This window comes from Sebastes umbrosus, chromosome 2 (assembly GCF_015220745.1).
Source record: "Sebastes umbrosus isolate fSebUmb1 chromosome 2, fSebUmb1.pri, whole genome shotgun sequence".
Lineage (NCBI taxonomy): Eukaryota > Metazoa > Chordata > Actinopteri > Perciformes > Sebastidae > Sebastes > Sebastes umbrosus.
In genome coordinates this window covers 22,848,445-22,866,605 of record NC_051270.1, presented here as the reverse complement: position 1 = coordinate 22,866,605, position 18,161 = coordinate 22,848,445, and the positions used below count along the sequence as shown (strand labels likewise).

Here is an 18,161-nt window from a genome sequence, read left to right as displayed (position 1 = left end):
AGCAGCACTGGCAGGGTGTTGATCCAGACCGAGTGCAGCAGCAGCAAAGCAGGTCAGTGAGTGAGAGGCCAGAGCAGATATTACAATATGTGGCAATGTGAATTTGAGAATAATACTATAATTCAAATTAAACCTCTGTCCTACGATTCCACATTTGTAAACTACATTTTTCCTATTTCTAGGAATCAACAATGAAGTGATCCTACTAGCACATAAAGCCTGATATCGCGTATTCTTCTGTGCAACTGGCCTACAATGTTGTCGAATAGCTTTAAACACACATCGATGAGCCTCAACTTTGCACTGGGTGGCATGTCCTTTCATTACAATGAACATGGGCATTGCAGTTTATTTTGAGACAATCCCACATATACCAATCTGCTGCCTCAATCATTCGCTAAAGCACCAAATGTATATTAATCCGTGGTTCAAAATAGTCCCCAACAAATACATGATTTACTCCTGTTCTAAAAACTACAGAGTGACGGACACACTTATACAACATCAAAAACTAGTGGCGACGAAGGCCGACTGTTGCATCGCCTCACCGCAAACACTACAGACCACGTACATTCTGTGCCTGTGTGAGATGAAATACTGTAACTCTCCATACCAGCAGGTCGTGGTAGCCCGTATTTGTCTTTCAAAGAGGAAAACTGGAAGACCTAGGACAGCGGATAAACAAGCCGTTGGTATGAAAGGTACATGAAACAAAGCAGCGTTTGTCGACCATTCTCACACCACTCTCACTCACCACTTAGCTTCATTCCAGATGACCCTGTTGTTGTGAAAAAATCTGTGTGTTGGAATGATCAGATGAGACGAAGATGAAAAATGAGAAGAGCCTTCTGTGTTTTTCCTCTTGACTTTAGTCGTTGGCTTGCTTTTTTCTTCTTGTGCACTGATTCGCTTAAGCTGAATAACCAAATCAGAGCGATTTCTCTCACCGACTGGCTCGGCCTCTGATTCAACATGCTGAAACATCTGAAAAGCCGCTGACAAGGGCAAACTAGAGCTGACTGTTAGGGATACACTACAACTTCCACTGTACATTCACTTCACATTCTCAAAGCTAAATGAACTCTGTCTTCTACTCAACTAGCTGAACTTTTCGCTCACATCACACAAGTTCGCCGCCATTCTCTCTCTCTCTCTCTCTTGCTTCACCACTCACTTCCAACATAACCACACACTCTATGCACTGGCTCTGCTATTCTCCAAATGACCTACGCTACTCTTACAACAGCATTTCCTACACACTTGTCAACCGCAATCTGCAACTTCATTGCTAGATGCCGCTAGATGTTACACACTAGTCCTTTAAGTATATATTCATGACATGTTTTCAAAAATACATATCTTCAGAAGAAACCATGCTTGGGGCTAAGAGTCACAAACAGGGTGGGGAAGTCAGAAAGTATTGAGAGATGTGTACTCTTATCCTTTAAACATGATCACCACGTTCCTCAACCTTAACCAAGTGTTTTCAATAATCTAAACTCAACTATATTGTAGCCACACTTTAGTTGTTATGAGCAGATACGGTAGGAAAGAAAACATGAAGAATGAGCATTTAAATAGACAGAAATATGCGTTCACTGTGGGCATTTTTCCCCAAATGTTTGTAAACTACATTTGAACAGTTTGTCTGATATAATGATGTAAATTGTATTGGCACTACAAGGCAAAATAACTACATATGAATGTAATTCTTAGGAGAAAAAGGTTGTTAAAATTGAAATGCATATTGCAAAATCACTATTCAAATGTGATTTGGCAGTATTTTGCAATACTGTAGAACTTGCTGCAACGTATGACCAATTACACAGAGGATTATGCTGCTGTTGCTCAAACTGGATTTTAATCATGGATTAGGATATGCAATGATTTAAGATAAAGTTGTTATCTACAGGTATGCAGTGTAGCTGGTTTGTATTTGAATATTTTGTATTTGCTGTGCTTGCCATGGGTATAACGAATGACACAATGAGTGCAGGTTAAAAAATAAATTATTATGCTGCAGGCTTTGGGATTTGTCTCCAATTAAGACTTACCTCCACAGCCCTGACATATCTGACTCTACAGATTCCTTCCTGGATACCAACATGATTTAATCGAACAAACCGAATTTGTAAGCCATGCTCGGCGGCTGTAGTGTGTTAAATATTAAATATTCTTTAAGAGAAATAGGACGATGGTTATAATCAATACCGTCTTTACTCATTAACTGGACCTCTATAACATCCAAATGTTCTGATGTGGTATGCCCATTTAGGAGCGCGACAAATAAAATGTGAATACATTTTCAGTGTTAATCCTTTGGACTAAGAGGAGAGGGGGCATGAATAATTCAAAAGCAAAACTGCTGGTCAACCACCACATCAATGACTGGTAAATAATTCAGCCCGCAGACGGGGTGAGGAGCTGCTTGCTCCTGATTTTGATTGAGAGACACAGGGACAGGGCCTACTTATAGATTCTTGATGGGTTTTACCACATCAAGTGGAGAGGACAGGGAAGGAGGAGAGGAGCCAACAAATAATTCATGGGAAAGAGCTGCTGATGAGCAAGATGATGAAATCTAGAGTTTGTACACTCAGATTGCATGATGAATTTGTCAATAGCTGCACTGCTGTTTTGTGTTTTCCCGCAGCATCGGCTGTGGAATAGTAATGATACATTTCCATTTGATTCTGGGGAAACTGGGAGCGGTTGCTGCACTTCAGTTAGTCAAGGTCAGGGGCAAATAAACGGCAATAGTAAAGAACATTTCTCATATGTAGATGAAAAATATGAAAATCAACATTTGCAAGGACACATCATTTTTTATCCTCATAAAAATGCCTAACAGCGGCGTCTTTAAAGGTTTCATCTTTTGCCTTCATTCATACAATATTTCAGTTTCTCTCCAGCCATTCAATCTGCCATTCATGCACACATGCTCATGTACTTTAAGGTAAGTTGCATCATATTAATGAGGTGCACCAATACCACAGTGATTTATAGAAGTAATATACAGTGTGGTGTACACCCAGCGTGCACACAGTCACCCATGTGTACAATTGAATGAGTGTGTGCACTGGAATATGTAATTGATGTGTTTGCCGGTCATAAACTGAGCTGCCATTAACCCCCCACCCCTCCTCTCACACACGCACGCACACACACACACACTCACACACTCACACACTCACACACTCACACACTCTATGCTTCCTCCCCTTGCATCCAGTATTCATCTACCACACATAAATTCAATAAATCAAAATTTCAAAAAATCAACGTTTAACACCGGCTGCATTTTAAATCCGAACATGACCCACATATCCTCTTCAAGTTCCAGTGTGCATCTTAAACAGCAACATTTTCAGTGAATTACATGATTACCACTTTCTGTCGTGTATTCTGCCGTAACAGGCCGTGTGCCTTAAAACATGTCTAATCAACACCTTGAAGACAGCAGAGGAATAAAATGTGAGGGTTGAAAATAGATGTTAAATGACAGTTCAGGTTGCACACACAGGCTGACACTTGTGCTGTACTTCAGCGGCTAATGAGATGCCAATCAGAACTATTTGCAAATCAAGTCCCAATGAGATGATAATGCAAACTAGACTCAAGGACTGTGAACACACAAGCTGTTGAATGAAGAGTACCAGATGTATAATATTAAAGTCTGCAATTCTTAGACACAACATCACTTGTAAGATTTCACCTTCCTCTATGTCGACCTCCAGTAGGAAAATATGTGGAATTTTTATACTTTTTCTGAATCTTAAGGACAACACGGTACACTTAAGAGTCTACAGGAACCGTTTTGATTAATTAGCTCTCTTAAAAGCATTTCCTGCTTCAGAAAGCCGGTGCTCAACAGCATGAGTAGGATACTTATGACAGCAGGGTTTCTTTATATGCAAAAAGAACAGTCCGTATTAGTAAGTCCTTATATTAAAACAAAAAATAGGTCGCCCGTCATTGCCTTCTAAAAACGTCGCTAATGACGGTGTCTAAATTGTCTGTGCAAGTACTTGATTGATGTTATGAAGCGAAAAAAATATCCTGTTTTTTTTGTAATACTCACTGACAGCATTTTACAACTCTGGAGAGTTATCATGGTGGAAACTATGTCATCTTTCGACTATGCACTTGCATGTATTTGATTGGCCAATGCAGCACCTAGCCGGATGGCGTTGCGTTGAGGCAAAATTTGAGCCAGGTTACATTTTTTTGCAGGACAAACCCTGCATTATTTTGCTGGAGCCCTCTGTGTTGGCAACAATGCTGCACCGATAGACTGCCAACATTAAAATGAATGAGAAGGCTGCGATTTTGTACACAAGGCTCAAGTCCGTCTGAATGCGCCCTTAAGGCCTTTGCACACCAAGTATGTATTGTAGTCCGAAATCATCGCACGTTTAAGAATAAATACGACCTCACGTTGTGTCAATCGGCCTTAAGGCCTTTACACACCAACTACAAAACTTTTGTCCGTCAGTTTTCGGAACATGTTCGATTTTCTGCGTTTATTTGCATCCATCAAAAGGTGGGCAAAGGGGGTTGTTTGACCACTCAGAGCCACTAACATCATCATCCAAAATGGCATGATAAATATTCACTTTGTCTCCAAGCACAAAGCACTTTAAGATAAAGAAATAAAAGAATACAGAGATGCAGAATTTAAAGATGTATTGTGGCAGGTGATTGTAGAACAGCTTGGAAGTGCTTTTTTCCTCCACAGCCAGCTATTAAAGTCTCACCAATCTGTTATTGTCCATATGTTGTTGGGGCTATGTATTGTCAAGAATCTGGCGATACGATACGATACGATACTACTGTCATAGTATAAAGAACACACTACCATATGCATAACATCTGAGGATATTGTTTATGCAATCAGATCAGTGGTATCTACATTTGCATTTATCACAGTCCCAGTAACATCTAACATCATAGCACTACTTTGAGAGGCCTCATACAGAGGGCACATCTCTTTACAAATGAAATAAGTATTGACTGAGTTAATATTGCATGTAAACTATTCATTAAAAATCGATAGTGTTTTTGAGAATCGATACAGTATCACTAAACATAATATTGTGATATTTGATGTTTTCGATATTTTCTTACACCCCTATATGTTGTGAACTTTTTACCAAATATCTATAATGACCGATCAAGACACCCCATTTTTCAATAAGCGTTCAAGGCATTTAGTGCTTCGGTAGACCATATGATGTACAGCTGGTTTAGAGGCCCTGAACGGTGTCAGTGTGGATCAAATCAGGGGACACCTTAGTATCACTGACGTGCCAATAACATCTTGCATCTGGTGTGAATTTGGGGTGAGACTTTTTGCAGCGCTACAACAACATCACACACAATCTGCCTTTGCTACTGAAAAAGGACAGTCACTGTTCCAACACATTCTCATCACAACTCATCGCATACCGCAGCTTTGTCGCACCCCTTGGTGTCACTTTATTTTTGCCATCAAAATATAGTAAGGTTAGGAAAGAACTACATGGTTGGGCTTAAAAGTACTACATTTGTACAGTGAAAATTACACTGAATGTTGTGAACAGGGGACACGAACGAACAGCTGATTGTAAAGTGAAAGTGAAACTTAACGCACGGCACCACAACAGTGGTCTCTTGGATGAAAGCCTTGTGTTGTTGGACCCATCCACCTACCTTCCCGCCCGCCCTGTGTGTGTCTTTTCGATATTTAAACTACGTCACCACACTCCTGCTGCACTTTCTCGGAACGTTTACTGTTGCCGCGGTTGGGTTTACATTGTAGTAAGTAGCTTTGTCATGGCCGTCGGCGTTCGGCCATGACAAAGCCTCGGTATTTAACGCCCTGGGAATGAGAACGGGCGCCTATTCACACTACGATGTCGTTGTTCTCTGGTGAGAGACACAGACAGATAGAAAGCACTTTTCTTGTTACAAGAAGCACAACAAAGCACTTCTCTTTGAGAATCCGTTTGACCCACTGATGGAGGGTAATTTGGCTTGAGTGTACTCGAGATGGTGCTCCAATTAATTTTTGAATTTTTGGTTATTTGCATCTTGACTTCCCATAAAACCCAAACAAAACCGTGAAATAGCTTACAGCACTGAACAACTCACTGAACAAAAGATCTGGATGGCTACCATCATGACTACATACAGAACAAACAAAGTTCACTATTTAACATACTGAAGAGGCTTTATTTTTATTTCGTCTGCATTTGCTGGAGGCAATGTTGGCACAGACCAAGAGGATTTGGCAAACAGCACTTGTGCAAAAGGGCAAATGTTGAATTTCAACACAAGTAGATTTTAACTGCAAAAATCAAACTTTAAAAGGCTCTCCTTTTCACAAGAAGTGCTTTTTGAACACTACCATCGCACCTCAACCCACCACTTCTGGACAAGGTTTTAAATTGTCCGCATTTAGACTAAACAAGCAAATTAAACAGAAAAGAACAGCAGTAAAATCTTGAAGCTGGAGTACAATCTGGTTACCAGTGTCTCCAAACTTTAACTTAAATCATTGAAGATGAATTTGGTGCCTCAACGAGCTGACTGGACCACAAGATGAAACATCTCTCATTCAGAAATGATTACACGAGATACAGCTTTACCAACGACTGGATAAAATTGAAAGAGTTAGAGATTCTTATTGTTCATGATAATTATAATTTCACACCTAAATGTGCACTTATTGTAAGACCATCTGATTAACAGCTAAAAAACTGACTACTGGGCTGCACTATTATTATGTTGTTTAATTAACAGAAACGTTGTCAATGCCGCCGAGATTTTATCTGGATACTTTATATTTATATTCTGTGGGACTAATTAGCACTGTCTTTTGTTTGTTACTATGTAGGTGGGGGATTTTTGTATTTATAACTGTGGTTGATATACTTGTAACGCCTTTGCTGAAGAGTCAATCGTGGGTGAAATGGGAAACTTTATTTGTGTCAACACGTTCTCACTCCCAACTCGTCAAATAAGGCAGTTGGGTCAGTGGCCCTACGCTTCAAACTGTGACGTCAGTTTTGTACCTGTCAATTTCCGCTTGTTTCATGGATACACTGTCTTTTCAAAATAAACTTCTGTGTTCACAGGAAACAACTTGGTTAGGTTTAGGAAAAGATCGCGGTTCGGGTTAAAATAAGTATGTTTGTTACATAGTTAGTATATTACGTGCGTGACATAAGTTAAGTATGCTATTAACTTAACTTTGGTACGTAGGTTACAACTCAAAGTTGACTACAAGCTTCACACAGACACAGTGGCCTCCTGGGTGAAAGTCCTGTGTTTTTTGACCCAACCATCCACCCTGACCTCCGCCCTACATGGACTTTGTCGCTCTTTATAGACGTCACCTCTTTACACCCGCCATAACTACGGGCACGTTGAGCGTATCACACTCATGCTGAAATTTGTGTTTCATAGCTGGATAACAGTTAGGACTCTAATGAGCGTATTATTAGAAGTTAGCTCAATCTGATTTCACTATTGACTAAATTTCACTAGCACCCAGGTCTATACAAAACTAAGAGTCTACCACCATGTTCACCTTCTTAGTTTAGCGTGCTATTTGTTAAGCACAAAGTACAGCTGAGGCTGATGGATATGTTGTTAGTTTTGCAGGTATTTGGTCGAAAACCAAAGTATTGGACCAATAAAAACTTTGACTAACGATGGCGCTACATGAAATGTCAGGGAACCAAAGTCAATCCAATTTATCCTGAGAGGGATATGAATGTGTGTAGCACACTTGATGGCAATCCATCTAATAGTCTCATTGTTGCACTAGAGGGAAAGTCAGGGGATCACCAAAGTCATCAGGATAAATCATTGGGGAACCGTAAATATCTGTACAAATCTTTTTTGTTTGTTTTCACTTGATAAGTGATAAGTGACTTGATGCACAAGTGGAAATGTTGACCTGCTGGTGGCTCTAGATGAAAAATCTGGCTTCAAAGTTTAATGTCTGTGTAAATGGCAATCCATAGCCGTTGAGATATTTCAGTCTGGAACAAAGTGGTGGACCAACCAACCAATCAACTGACTGACGCTGCCAGAGTGGCTAAAAATATATAAAAACTATTGCAACAGTCCATTTTAACTGATCGTTAGCTCTGTATATCTTACATCTAGCAATCTGACAATGTCTTTTTATAATAGACATTAGTTTGTTTTCAGACCAACTTACTGAGAGGTGGGATCATGACAGAAAACACCAAACATTACGGGGAGAAAAACAACATGTTGTAAATCAGCTTTGGTTGGTTCATTTCATGTTGCCTTTTCTGAACAAATGGCTGATTTTTAAGGACAACTGAGTGAGTCAGTAGGTGTTTGATTATTATTCAATTCAAACAAAACCTTCCTTCTTATTCATGAATTAATAAACTAACTCTATTTTATTTCCCAGTAAACTTGGAATAAATGTTCCTGAAACGAGCCAGTCACAACTTTTTGACAGAAATCGTGCATCTGCTCTGTTATTGTCTTTGAATTGTTCCAGGGACTTCTTCAAAAATTCAACACATTACAAAGACGACTGTGAAGGTGCTGAAAACAGAAGCAAAAAACACGACTTAGATATACTGTTAGCTCTACGATACACAGATTTTTGAACAAGCTGTGAATCTGAAAATCAAATGTCACACTGTGAGCTTTGTTTCTTTGCTATAAGTCAGACCTACCTCAGTTTTCTTCAGACACCAGATGGGTGAGTTAACTGATAATGAGCTACATATCAAGTATTGTGCTTGTGATGGAACTAACAAGTTCACACAATGTCTCTGTTAAAACAAAGCAAAGCAAGTGCAAGGACAAGTTCCTGCTTTAGATATACTGTCAATGGAACTTCGAGAAGGAAAAAAGAAAAATAAGTAGACAAGAAAGAAACAAAGAAAACAGAAAGAAAAGATCTTTTTCACCATGTAAATTCAACTGATCATGAACAGACTATGTTTACCTGTTGTGTTTACAAGTATAACTGATGTACACAAACCATTAACAGTGTCAAAAAAATAAGAAAATGTAATGTATTTGTCATCTAATATTAGTCCATGTGTGCTGTGAAGTTGCTCGCTCCTTGTGATGAACCCTCAGAGCTGTCATACAACTGTACAGTTCCCCCCAACTCAACGGAACGTTTTAGCGTCTTTCAGCTCATTGTTTTTTTGTTTTCCAGCCTTAACTTGACCGTTTTGGTTCACTCACCGCTCTCATCAACCTCATTTCCAGACACAGCAGGCAGTTGTATTCAGCAAAAAACACTTAAAATCCACTGTACACTATCTGTCAACCGCCAAACAGCAGACAGATGCAGTTAGTGACTAACAGGTGAACATAGTGGAGCATTTGGCAGATAAAGAGCCAGATATTTCCCTCAGGAGTTGGTGGAGATTAAAAAAAACAGCATTTACTAGAATTACCGCCCCGCAGTTGTATGCCTCCGCCAACCAGTCAAATTACAGTTTACATCCATGTCTGTCTAAAATGTCATCACTTCATCATTTTATCCTGTGAAATTGTCATAATAGCATATGAGTTGTGGCCAAAAACGTGTTTTGGGAGGTCACAGTGTCCTTCAACAACCTAAATCTAATGAGTTCATCCTTGAGTCCAAGTGGACGTTTGTGCCAAATTTGAAAAATTTCCCTCCAGCTGTTCCTGAGCAACCCAATATCACGCCAAAGTGTGTAAAAGACCCACCTGTCCACCAGAGGACAGCGCGTCAGTGTCACGTTTTGCCTTGCAGAGATGTGAATATTACACGCCTGTATTAATTTGCAGTACCAGCAGGGGGCAACAAAGCCACTCATTTAGGATTAGGCATCAAAATCACTTAGTTAGGTTAAAAGAAAAATGTCACGGTTGGGCTTAAGTGCGTAAACTAAGTAAAACACGTACGGACACAACGTAACGTCGTGCGGAAAAACACATGACGAATGTCACTAACGTAACTTGCAAAACAAAACACCGGTCTCGAACATGGGTCTCCCGCTTAAAAGTTCTGTGTTTGTTGTTAGACTTCTGTCACTACACAACACGTAACAAATGTCATGTGACAACCGTCACTACAAAACACTGCACCTTCATGCTGGCGTGTAATAGGCACATCTTGGTGACACAAATGTGACACTGAAACGCTTTCTTCCGGTGGACTGGAGGGTCTATTACACGCTTTGCGTTGAGACTGGGCTGTCCTGAGATACAGCGTTCAAAAAATGGGTCCGACAGACAGACATAATACATAATATACATACATACACAATATACATATATAATAAAACATAATACCTCTGGCCACGGCGGTTGCCTGATAAATAAAAAGAGTGAATACTGGACTTGTGTTTGCCAAGTAGCCAGAAATACAACTCCAAATGAATGATAATGTTGATCCGTAATGGCTGGATGTGTAAATAAGCAACTGTTTACTAACAAGTTCACAGGGTGACGATATGTAAATATTGTGTTCACAGCTTGTTTCTGCTGCCCTCAAGTGGCCAAAAAATCAGTAATTGCAGATTTAAGGAGCCAATTTGTGCAAAGTAAAATATACAACATAGATGTCTTGAAGCTGATGATAATAATGAAGTTAAATCTCAAAGTCCCTAATTGATAGAGACGTACATGATTCTATTTGGGATCAATGACTACTGATCGGTTATTATATCAGGGGTAACCAAAGACTGATTATGTTTAAAGTCTCGCTCACTGAATAAACTTGCTCTCAGAAGATTATAAATGATTACATAATCTCTGCTGATCTGACGATCATGATCTGTTTCATAGTTACAGTAAATCATGCGCAGCAGATGAACATTTTCTGAGTATTCAAGCTCATAAAAAAGTCTTTCCTCCTTTAGGTGAAAAAAAAAAAAAACACAGCACCACAAGGACGTACATATGCAAGCACACTTAAGACACAGATGGCAAAAACGCACACAGTGAGAAAGACATATACACAATGAATGTCAACGAGGCAGATCAGGCGCTCTCAAATGGTTATGATATAGATTTATGTGTTCTGACATCCCACAGATGGTGTGAATTAGTCAGGGAGGGGGTGCCAGCACGAGGTCAAGAGAGATGACCTGGCCTTCAGCCTGCCACTTGGGAAACCAAAGCAACAGACATGTGAGGCTGCTGCTGCAGTGCAACAACCCAGAGGCTGCTACAGCAGCTGTTATTGAAGCTACAGAAGAGAAAGTGCTCCCGTAAACTGCCCTAATCTCATCATCCTGAGAGATAAACAGCACTGAAAGGAGCCACAGCAGCACAAACGGGCAGAAAAGCAGGCTGGCTGATAGAAAAGCTACATTGATTTTGACAAAGAGCAGAAAAATAATTTTGTAAATATGAAGACACGCAAACCAGACCAAATGGGTTTCTAAATGTGTAAAGATTGATTTTTTTTTCATTGCCTGGAGATGATTTTGCATTTGAGACTAGTTTTCTATTAGCCGGTACTTACTGGTAATATGAAAGGTGATATAATTATTCAAAGGTAAAGAGTAAGGGGCTTCGGCTTTGTGAGCAGTCGTTTCTTTTCTGTGTACCTTGAAGAACGAGCCAAAAGCTAACGAGAGATACTTAATGTCCCATAAACCAACAAAGACGCACTGAGAATTAGCAGATTGCCTGAGGAGACAGTTACCATATGTTTGACAGAATGAGGAATGGAAAAACAGACTTAAAGTGAGGGCTGCAATAAAAAAGAAAGAAATGGTGTGATGTACATACATTAAATATGAAGAGAGAGGCTCACCTGATTGACGTGTTTCAGTTTGTCAATGATCTGATTTATTACGGGGTCTGCTCCCTTCACTTTGACTTCAGGGTTGGCGCTCTGAGCCTTGATCCCGTTGCCGACCACACGGAGGGTGTAGCTGTGAACAAGTACAAAAGACAGACGGGTATGTAATTACTTTCATATATCTGTAAGTCATGTTGAAGCATAGCATGAGAAATAACAGTGGTGGAAAGTAACCAAGTGCATTTACTTAAAGGAACAGTGTGTAACATTTCAGGGGATCTATTAGCAGAAATGGATTATAATATTCATAACTATGTTTTCATTAGTGTATAATCCCCTCAAACTGAGAATAGTTGTGTTTTCGTTAGCTTAGAATGAGCCCTTCATATCTATATAGGGAGCGGGTCCTCTTCACAGAGTCCGCCGTGTTTCTACAGTAGCCCAGAACGGACAAACCAAACACTGGCTCTAGAGAGAAACTTTCATGTTTTTACATTACCTGACGGCCACCATAGTTCTCCGTTTCTTGTGAAACTGCAGTAACATGAGCCGCCGAGTGAAAAACTGTGGTACCGCCAGACGCCCTCTGACGTTTGGTGCTCCTAAAGTAGTGTTATTATGGTATGGATGGCCTCTGAGCGAGGCGAACGGTGTTACCACGTTTTTGCACTCGGCGGCTCATGTTACAGCAGTCTTGGACAGGAAGGAGTGAGCGGAGGGGTACTCAGTTGGTTGCAATCTTCAACCACACCACTAGATGTCGCCAAATCCTACACACTGAACCTTTAAGAGTATTTTACATTATACTTCTACTCCACAATATTTCAGATACAAATATTGTACTTTTTAATCTACTACATTTATTTGACAAAAGTAATTATTTTTCACATTAAGATTAAACATTAAAAAAATAATCAAATGACAAGGTTATAAAACACCTTCTATTGTTAAAGATTAAACCAGTGGCTCCCAAATTGTTTGTCTTGTGAGTTGTTGAAAAAGTAAAGTCTAGTTTGGGCCCCTTATTGTGATGTTTCATTTGTCTTTGAGTTGTTGGCAGTTCCACCAAAGAGACGTTTCACCTCTAAACTTCAAGTGGTTTAATTTGAAAGCTCAGGGCCCAAAAAGGTAAAACTCTTCAATATTTCACAAAAAAAGCAAAGATTAGAGAAAAGTACAAAAAATAAAGACAGATTTGTGAAGCAGAACTTTGTTTTTTCTTCTTTCCTCTCCTATTAGTCATCTCACAATCCCTCAGATTTGTCTTGTGACCCTTTAGAGGGGGCCTGACCCCTATGTTGAGATCAACAGTGTTAGCAATCTAACAATATAATGTTTAATAATGTATCAGTAACAGGTGCCAATTTTCTCCAGAAAGAGTTTTTATTTTAAATACTTTAAGTACATGTTGCTGATAATATTTCTGTACTTTTACTTAAATCGTATTTTAAAGGCAGGATGTTTGCTTGCAGTGGAGTATTTTTACATAGTAGTATTGGTACTTTTACTCTTAAGTGACTGAGTACTTCTTCCACCACTGCGAAATACACCAGCGGTGTGTTGGGAAAGCAAACTCGACACTGAATGAAGTCCAATCTATTATCTCTGCTTCTCTTGTGGAACAATACTAAAAGATGATCAATATTCTGAACTCACACAAAGGTGATGTGATAATTCATTTGCAGGCATACCCTGCGGTTAAAGTGGGATTTGTGATGTGGGGGAAACATGAGACCCGGCTGTGGGTCTCTGCTGCAGTACTGCAAGGCTGCATATTGCAGTACATGTATGGTTTTATACAAAACATATATCACACTCTTTATGCTCCCTCTTAGAAATGAAACTATTAAACCACACTGTGAGTACAGTATACTCAACTATTCATTTATGACTTGGGGTTTAACGTTTCAATGTGCTGCATTCATCCTTGTTCTAAAGCAGTTTATTGTTGTTATAGCTCGGTAATAGGCTTCAGTTCACCTCAAGGACTCCTCACTCTTTGGTTTGAATATAGTTTGTCAGATGTAATGACTTCGACCGTGACAGCCGGTGACTGAACACTATTCATTCACATCTCAATCTCCAGCATATCATTTAATCAAACTAGTATATCAAGGTAAAGTCACTCATTGCTGAAAGACTGCGTGCTTGCGTGCGTGCGTGCGTGTGTGCGTGCGTGCGTGCGTGCGTGTGTGCGTGCGTGCGTGCGTGCATGTGTGTCTTTGAATTTCAATATCTGGATTAGAGAATTAACAATAAAACATTTGAGAAAAGCAGTCATTGGCTTAAATAACTGATGGGTGATTTTGTAGCAGCTAACACAAATCGGTGTGTGCTCTTTAAGCAATACAAGGTCAGAAAGAGAAAAAAGTATGAATAAATAAAGTGCAGGAAGCCAGGATGTCTAATTTATTTAAAAGAAAAGGAGGGTGGCAGAATTCAAATTTAGTCAGGATGTGGGGGTCCTTGAGATGTAATTTTGATGTTAATTTCCTGCAAATCGGAACTCCTAAATGTGATTGTTTTTTGTAAAAATACAGCTGCTATACAGTGTCCTTTTTTGCTTTTTATCAGCAGTTAGTCTGTTATCACCACTATTTTTCTCATTAGGCTTTATCTTCTCTTTTTTGTGTGGCCTCGGTCCTCTCCATCTCTACTGTCCTTCTTCTGGCAGCCGCAACAAATGAAATATTAAAGTGAACATTTAAACTCTGTCTACAATAACAGTGCTTTGGTAATTAGAGAGCAGATGCAGATAGCCAAAGTTGCATTACTAAAAATGCATATTTTTTTTTGGGAAGATTTCTCTCTATTAAAGAGAAAAAAAACAACTTTCTTGTTGGCTTCATTTGGGTTCAAATTTGCTCCATCGTGTCATTTACTTTCCTTTGAATTTGATTTTAACACCAAATGTTAAAAGAATAAATTTGTCCTTGTCAAAAAGGTGACACAATGTGACAAAATGTGTCAAAAACAGTGTGCACTTTGGTGAAAAGACCATCGGCATGTAATTCTGGATACATGAATAGGCTTTCAGAAAAACAGCAACAACGAACCAATCAGCATACATGTTTTGCACATGGAATAAATTCTTTTTGCATGTGAAGAGTCTTTTCATTTTTTTTGTGCAGGTAATATTTCTGTTCATTTTTGATTTACTGCTTGACACCATCTTCTGAAAAGCCTGCATTCAAGGACGCAAACCCTTTAAAGATTCTTTGACAGAAATAATATGATGCAGCTCGTTGAGACAGTTTGGTTTATATTGGACCAAATGGTTCTAATTGGGAAAATACAAAGACTAATTTTGGAGTGTTTTGATGTTCAGTAAATATTCTTCATTGTTTCTGTTTTAAGGGTTGTGTAGGGAAATTGTTTTTCTAATCCAAAGCGCGTCACTTGACCTGCAACTTCGACTGCGGCCACTACAACAACACTGCCACAGTCTGGTGATGTTCGTGGGAGTTCTCTCTATCATTACACTTTAAAAGGTACATTCATTTACTAGCCTTGCCCTGTTAAAAGTTCCTGCTCTGTGGGTTTTAATGGTTTTTAGCTTTGCTTGGTTGGATTCTATAAATCTGTTTTATTGTATCACATTTATAATGTTAAAGTGCAATTAATATTGAGACTCTTCACTTTTGCAGGTTGGGCGATTTTATAGGGGTGTAACGATACATCAATCTGGATCGATATATCGATTCAATGATCAACAATCCAACATCATCGATGCAAATTAAAAATAGGTACATATCATCTTAAAGATACAACTTTATTTTGAATTTTTTTTTTATTAAAAAGAATAGATTGTTTTTCATTTAAATGCCTTGAAGAGCTCAGTAATAAAATTGTCAAGTGATATTTTAGTTGCTTTTTGTGAGTTGATATAAATGTGACCAATTGTGTTAAATAGTCATATGATATTATCTCATATCGATCACAGGCCCCTGAATTGAATCAAATAAAAATCGAATTGTGGCAGACTTTGTGATATTTGCAAATATCGTATCGTTGTCCAAAGAATTGACATATCATATTGTGAAGAGACTTGTAATTTATACCCCTACCATTTTAACATTCTGGCAAAGCGACTGCATAAAAACTTGTCAAATTTTGTCACTTTTATATTCTAATGTTGATTAATGTGCGTTATCCCTGATAAATAAATAAATATAATTACAGTGACTAAAACTCTTTAAACTGAGGCATCATACTGTATATGACATATATTAAACATGTGCCAGCCTTCGATCAAAAACATGCTGGTGGGTTCACCTTTCTTCAACCAGAATAGAGTGATAACATCTCTCATAAATTAGGGAAAAATTCTGCTCCTGTAGAAAGCAGAGTGGATGTAAGAGAATGAAGACATCTTGTGGGTTGATTTTAGAGTAACTAGGTTACTGCAGTGCATGTCAACAAGTTCTCAGATTTTCTACCATGACATGATTTCTCTGAATAATTTGACTTCTTGTGCGCATCGACCAAAATGTAAGTGTGAAAGCGAAAGCCCTGTTTGCTCGCTGCAGCAGGCGCCTGCGGCTTGAGGCTGATGTGTTGGGACTAAACTGCACCTGAACCGTGTATACTGGAGCTATGATCCTGCTGCCTCCAGCTCTGTTTAATCCCTGGACACACCTGCTGAGATGGAGACTGTATGTAAAAGAAATGGATGGAAAGATAGTCCTTGTTGGGTCTGGAGCTACTATAAATTGTTAAGGGCATAACGGTTTAAAAACATAACAGTAAAAAATCACTGGTAAACGCACTTGTAGCGTTTGATAATCTCATAGGTTGCTTATAGCTATCATGAGACGCCATCCTGTGTAACAAATAGCACAAAATCCACCTCTCCGTGACCTTTACTGCAGTCTTTTCCCCTCCTTTCTGTACAGTGTGATTAATAACAGATTGAGGAGATTACATCAGAGCCATCTGTGCCCAGTCCTACCCAATGAAAATGTGTACCGGCCACACATCTGTATTAATAAAAAAAAAAATGTTATCACCAAAAGCTGTTTTATGTCGTGAAAAACCACAGACATGCATGAATTTAGTGCAGTAAATAATAAAAAATATCGCTTGTATGCACACACACATACACACACATACAGGCAGCTCCTCTTGCATTCAGTAAGCAATCCATTTCATTATGCCACTGGGATCCATAACCTGAAACACATACAATCTCTTGTAACATGCTGCAGGGCTGGCAATGCAACACAAAGGCTCTCTGAGAGCTGCAACCCCAGAAAATAAGGGTCTGCTCCTTAAAGGGTGTCATAGATAAAAAACATTGATCACAGTCATCACATATTCTTCAGGGTGAGTAAAAAGCACACAGTTGCATCAAGCACAACCTACAAGAGGATATCAAACAGCTGAGTGATTGCCTGTGTCTCTGTGGACCAGCAGCAGGATCTTATAATCCATATCCTTCTACCCCAGAGGGATTCTTGGTTTGCATCTCATCTCTGCTCATACTGCTGTTCAGATTGGAAATTTCAATCATTTTATTCTTGGCTCTTATCTCTATCTCATCCAACTATATTTGTCTGTAAGTGCAAAACCTTCACGTCTAGAACAAAGAAATTTGAGGCCTCTTTTGTCTTATTCCTTGACTCCAGGACAGAGTAGGATTGGTACGTCAAAGTAATTTACTCTGATCATAGCACAGGAGGGGCATGGCTCTTCCTCAATCCAGTGTGCTGTAATACTGTGGTCGTGCATAAAATACAGATGCAAGCTACTGTGACGAATCTGATGCTTTCTATTTCTAATATTTTGGTCTTATCTGCATCCCTCTGATTGGGGCCTTGACGAGGAATGGTTGGGAACAATGATAATAACAAAAATAAAACACTTGTAAAGCACTTTTTTAGACCCAAAGCACCAGAATGAGGCATGAACTTGACCGTCACACAACGCAATGCAACGTAAGGAAAACCAAATAGAGAAAACACAATCAAATGGAGAAAACATTCTTATCAATTTCACAACACATATGCAGCATAACTAAATACACTGCAAATGTAGAAAAATCAACCAAAGACAGAAATGCAAGTAGCACAGAAGTTACAAAATTATGTTACCATGCAGGGGACACTAAAAACTGATGAACTCGCCTGAGTTGTTGCTATGGTTGTTGCTCATGTAGTTATTTTCTCCATTTATTTATATAGAATATGTTAACCTGTACACTAAGATACACTTGCAATACACCAAGTGTAAAGCAGACACCTGTATTAATATCTGGCAATCAGAATATTGAAACTAAATCAAACTTGGACCTGCAATAATTGATTTTTTTTGGGCCACACAACATTTACATATCATCACCTTTTAAGTTGATATGGTGAACGTAAAAACGTGCTTATTTACACATCCA

General features: G+C 39.0%; 1 protein-coding gene across 2 annotated transcripts in view; it reads right to left on the bottom strand.

Moving 5' to 3' along the window:
- The window catches only part of gpc5a (glypican 5a), a 141,939-nt gene that overhangs the window by 63,253 nt on the left and 60,525 nt on the right, over window positions 1-18,161 (bottom strand). For both annotated transcript variants that reach the window (XM_037751554.1, XM_037751569.1), the window contains exon 7: window positions 11,786-11,906. In XM_037751554.1, coding sequence (XP_037607482.1) covers window positions 11,786-11,906 — 121 coding nt within the window. The remainder of the gene's footprint in view (window positions 1-11,785; window positions 11,907-18,161) is intronic.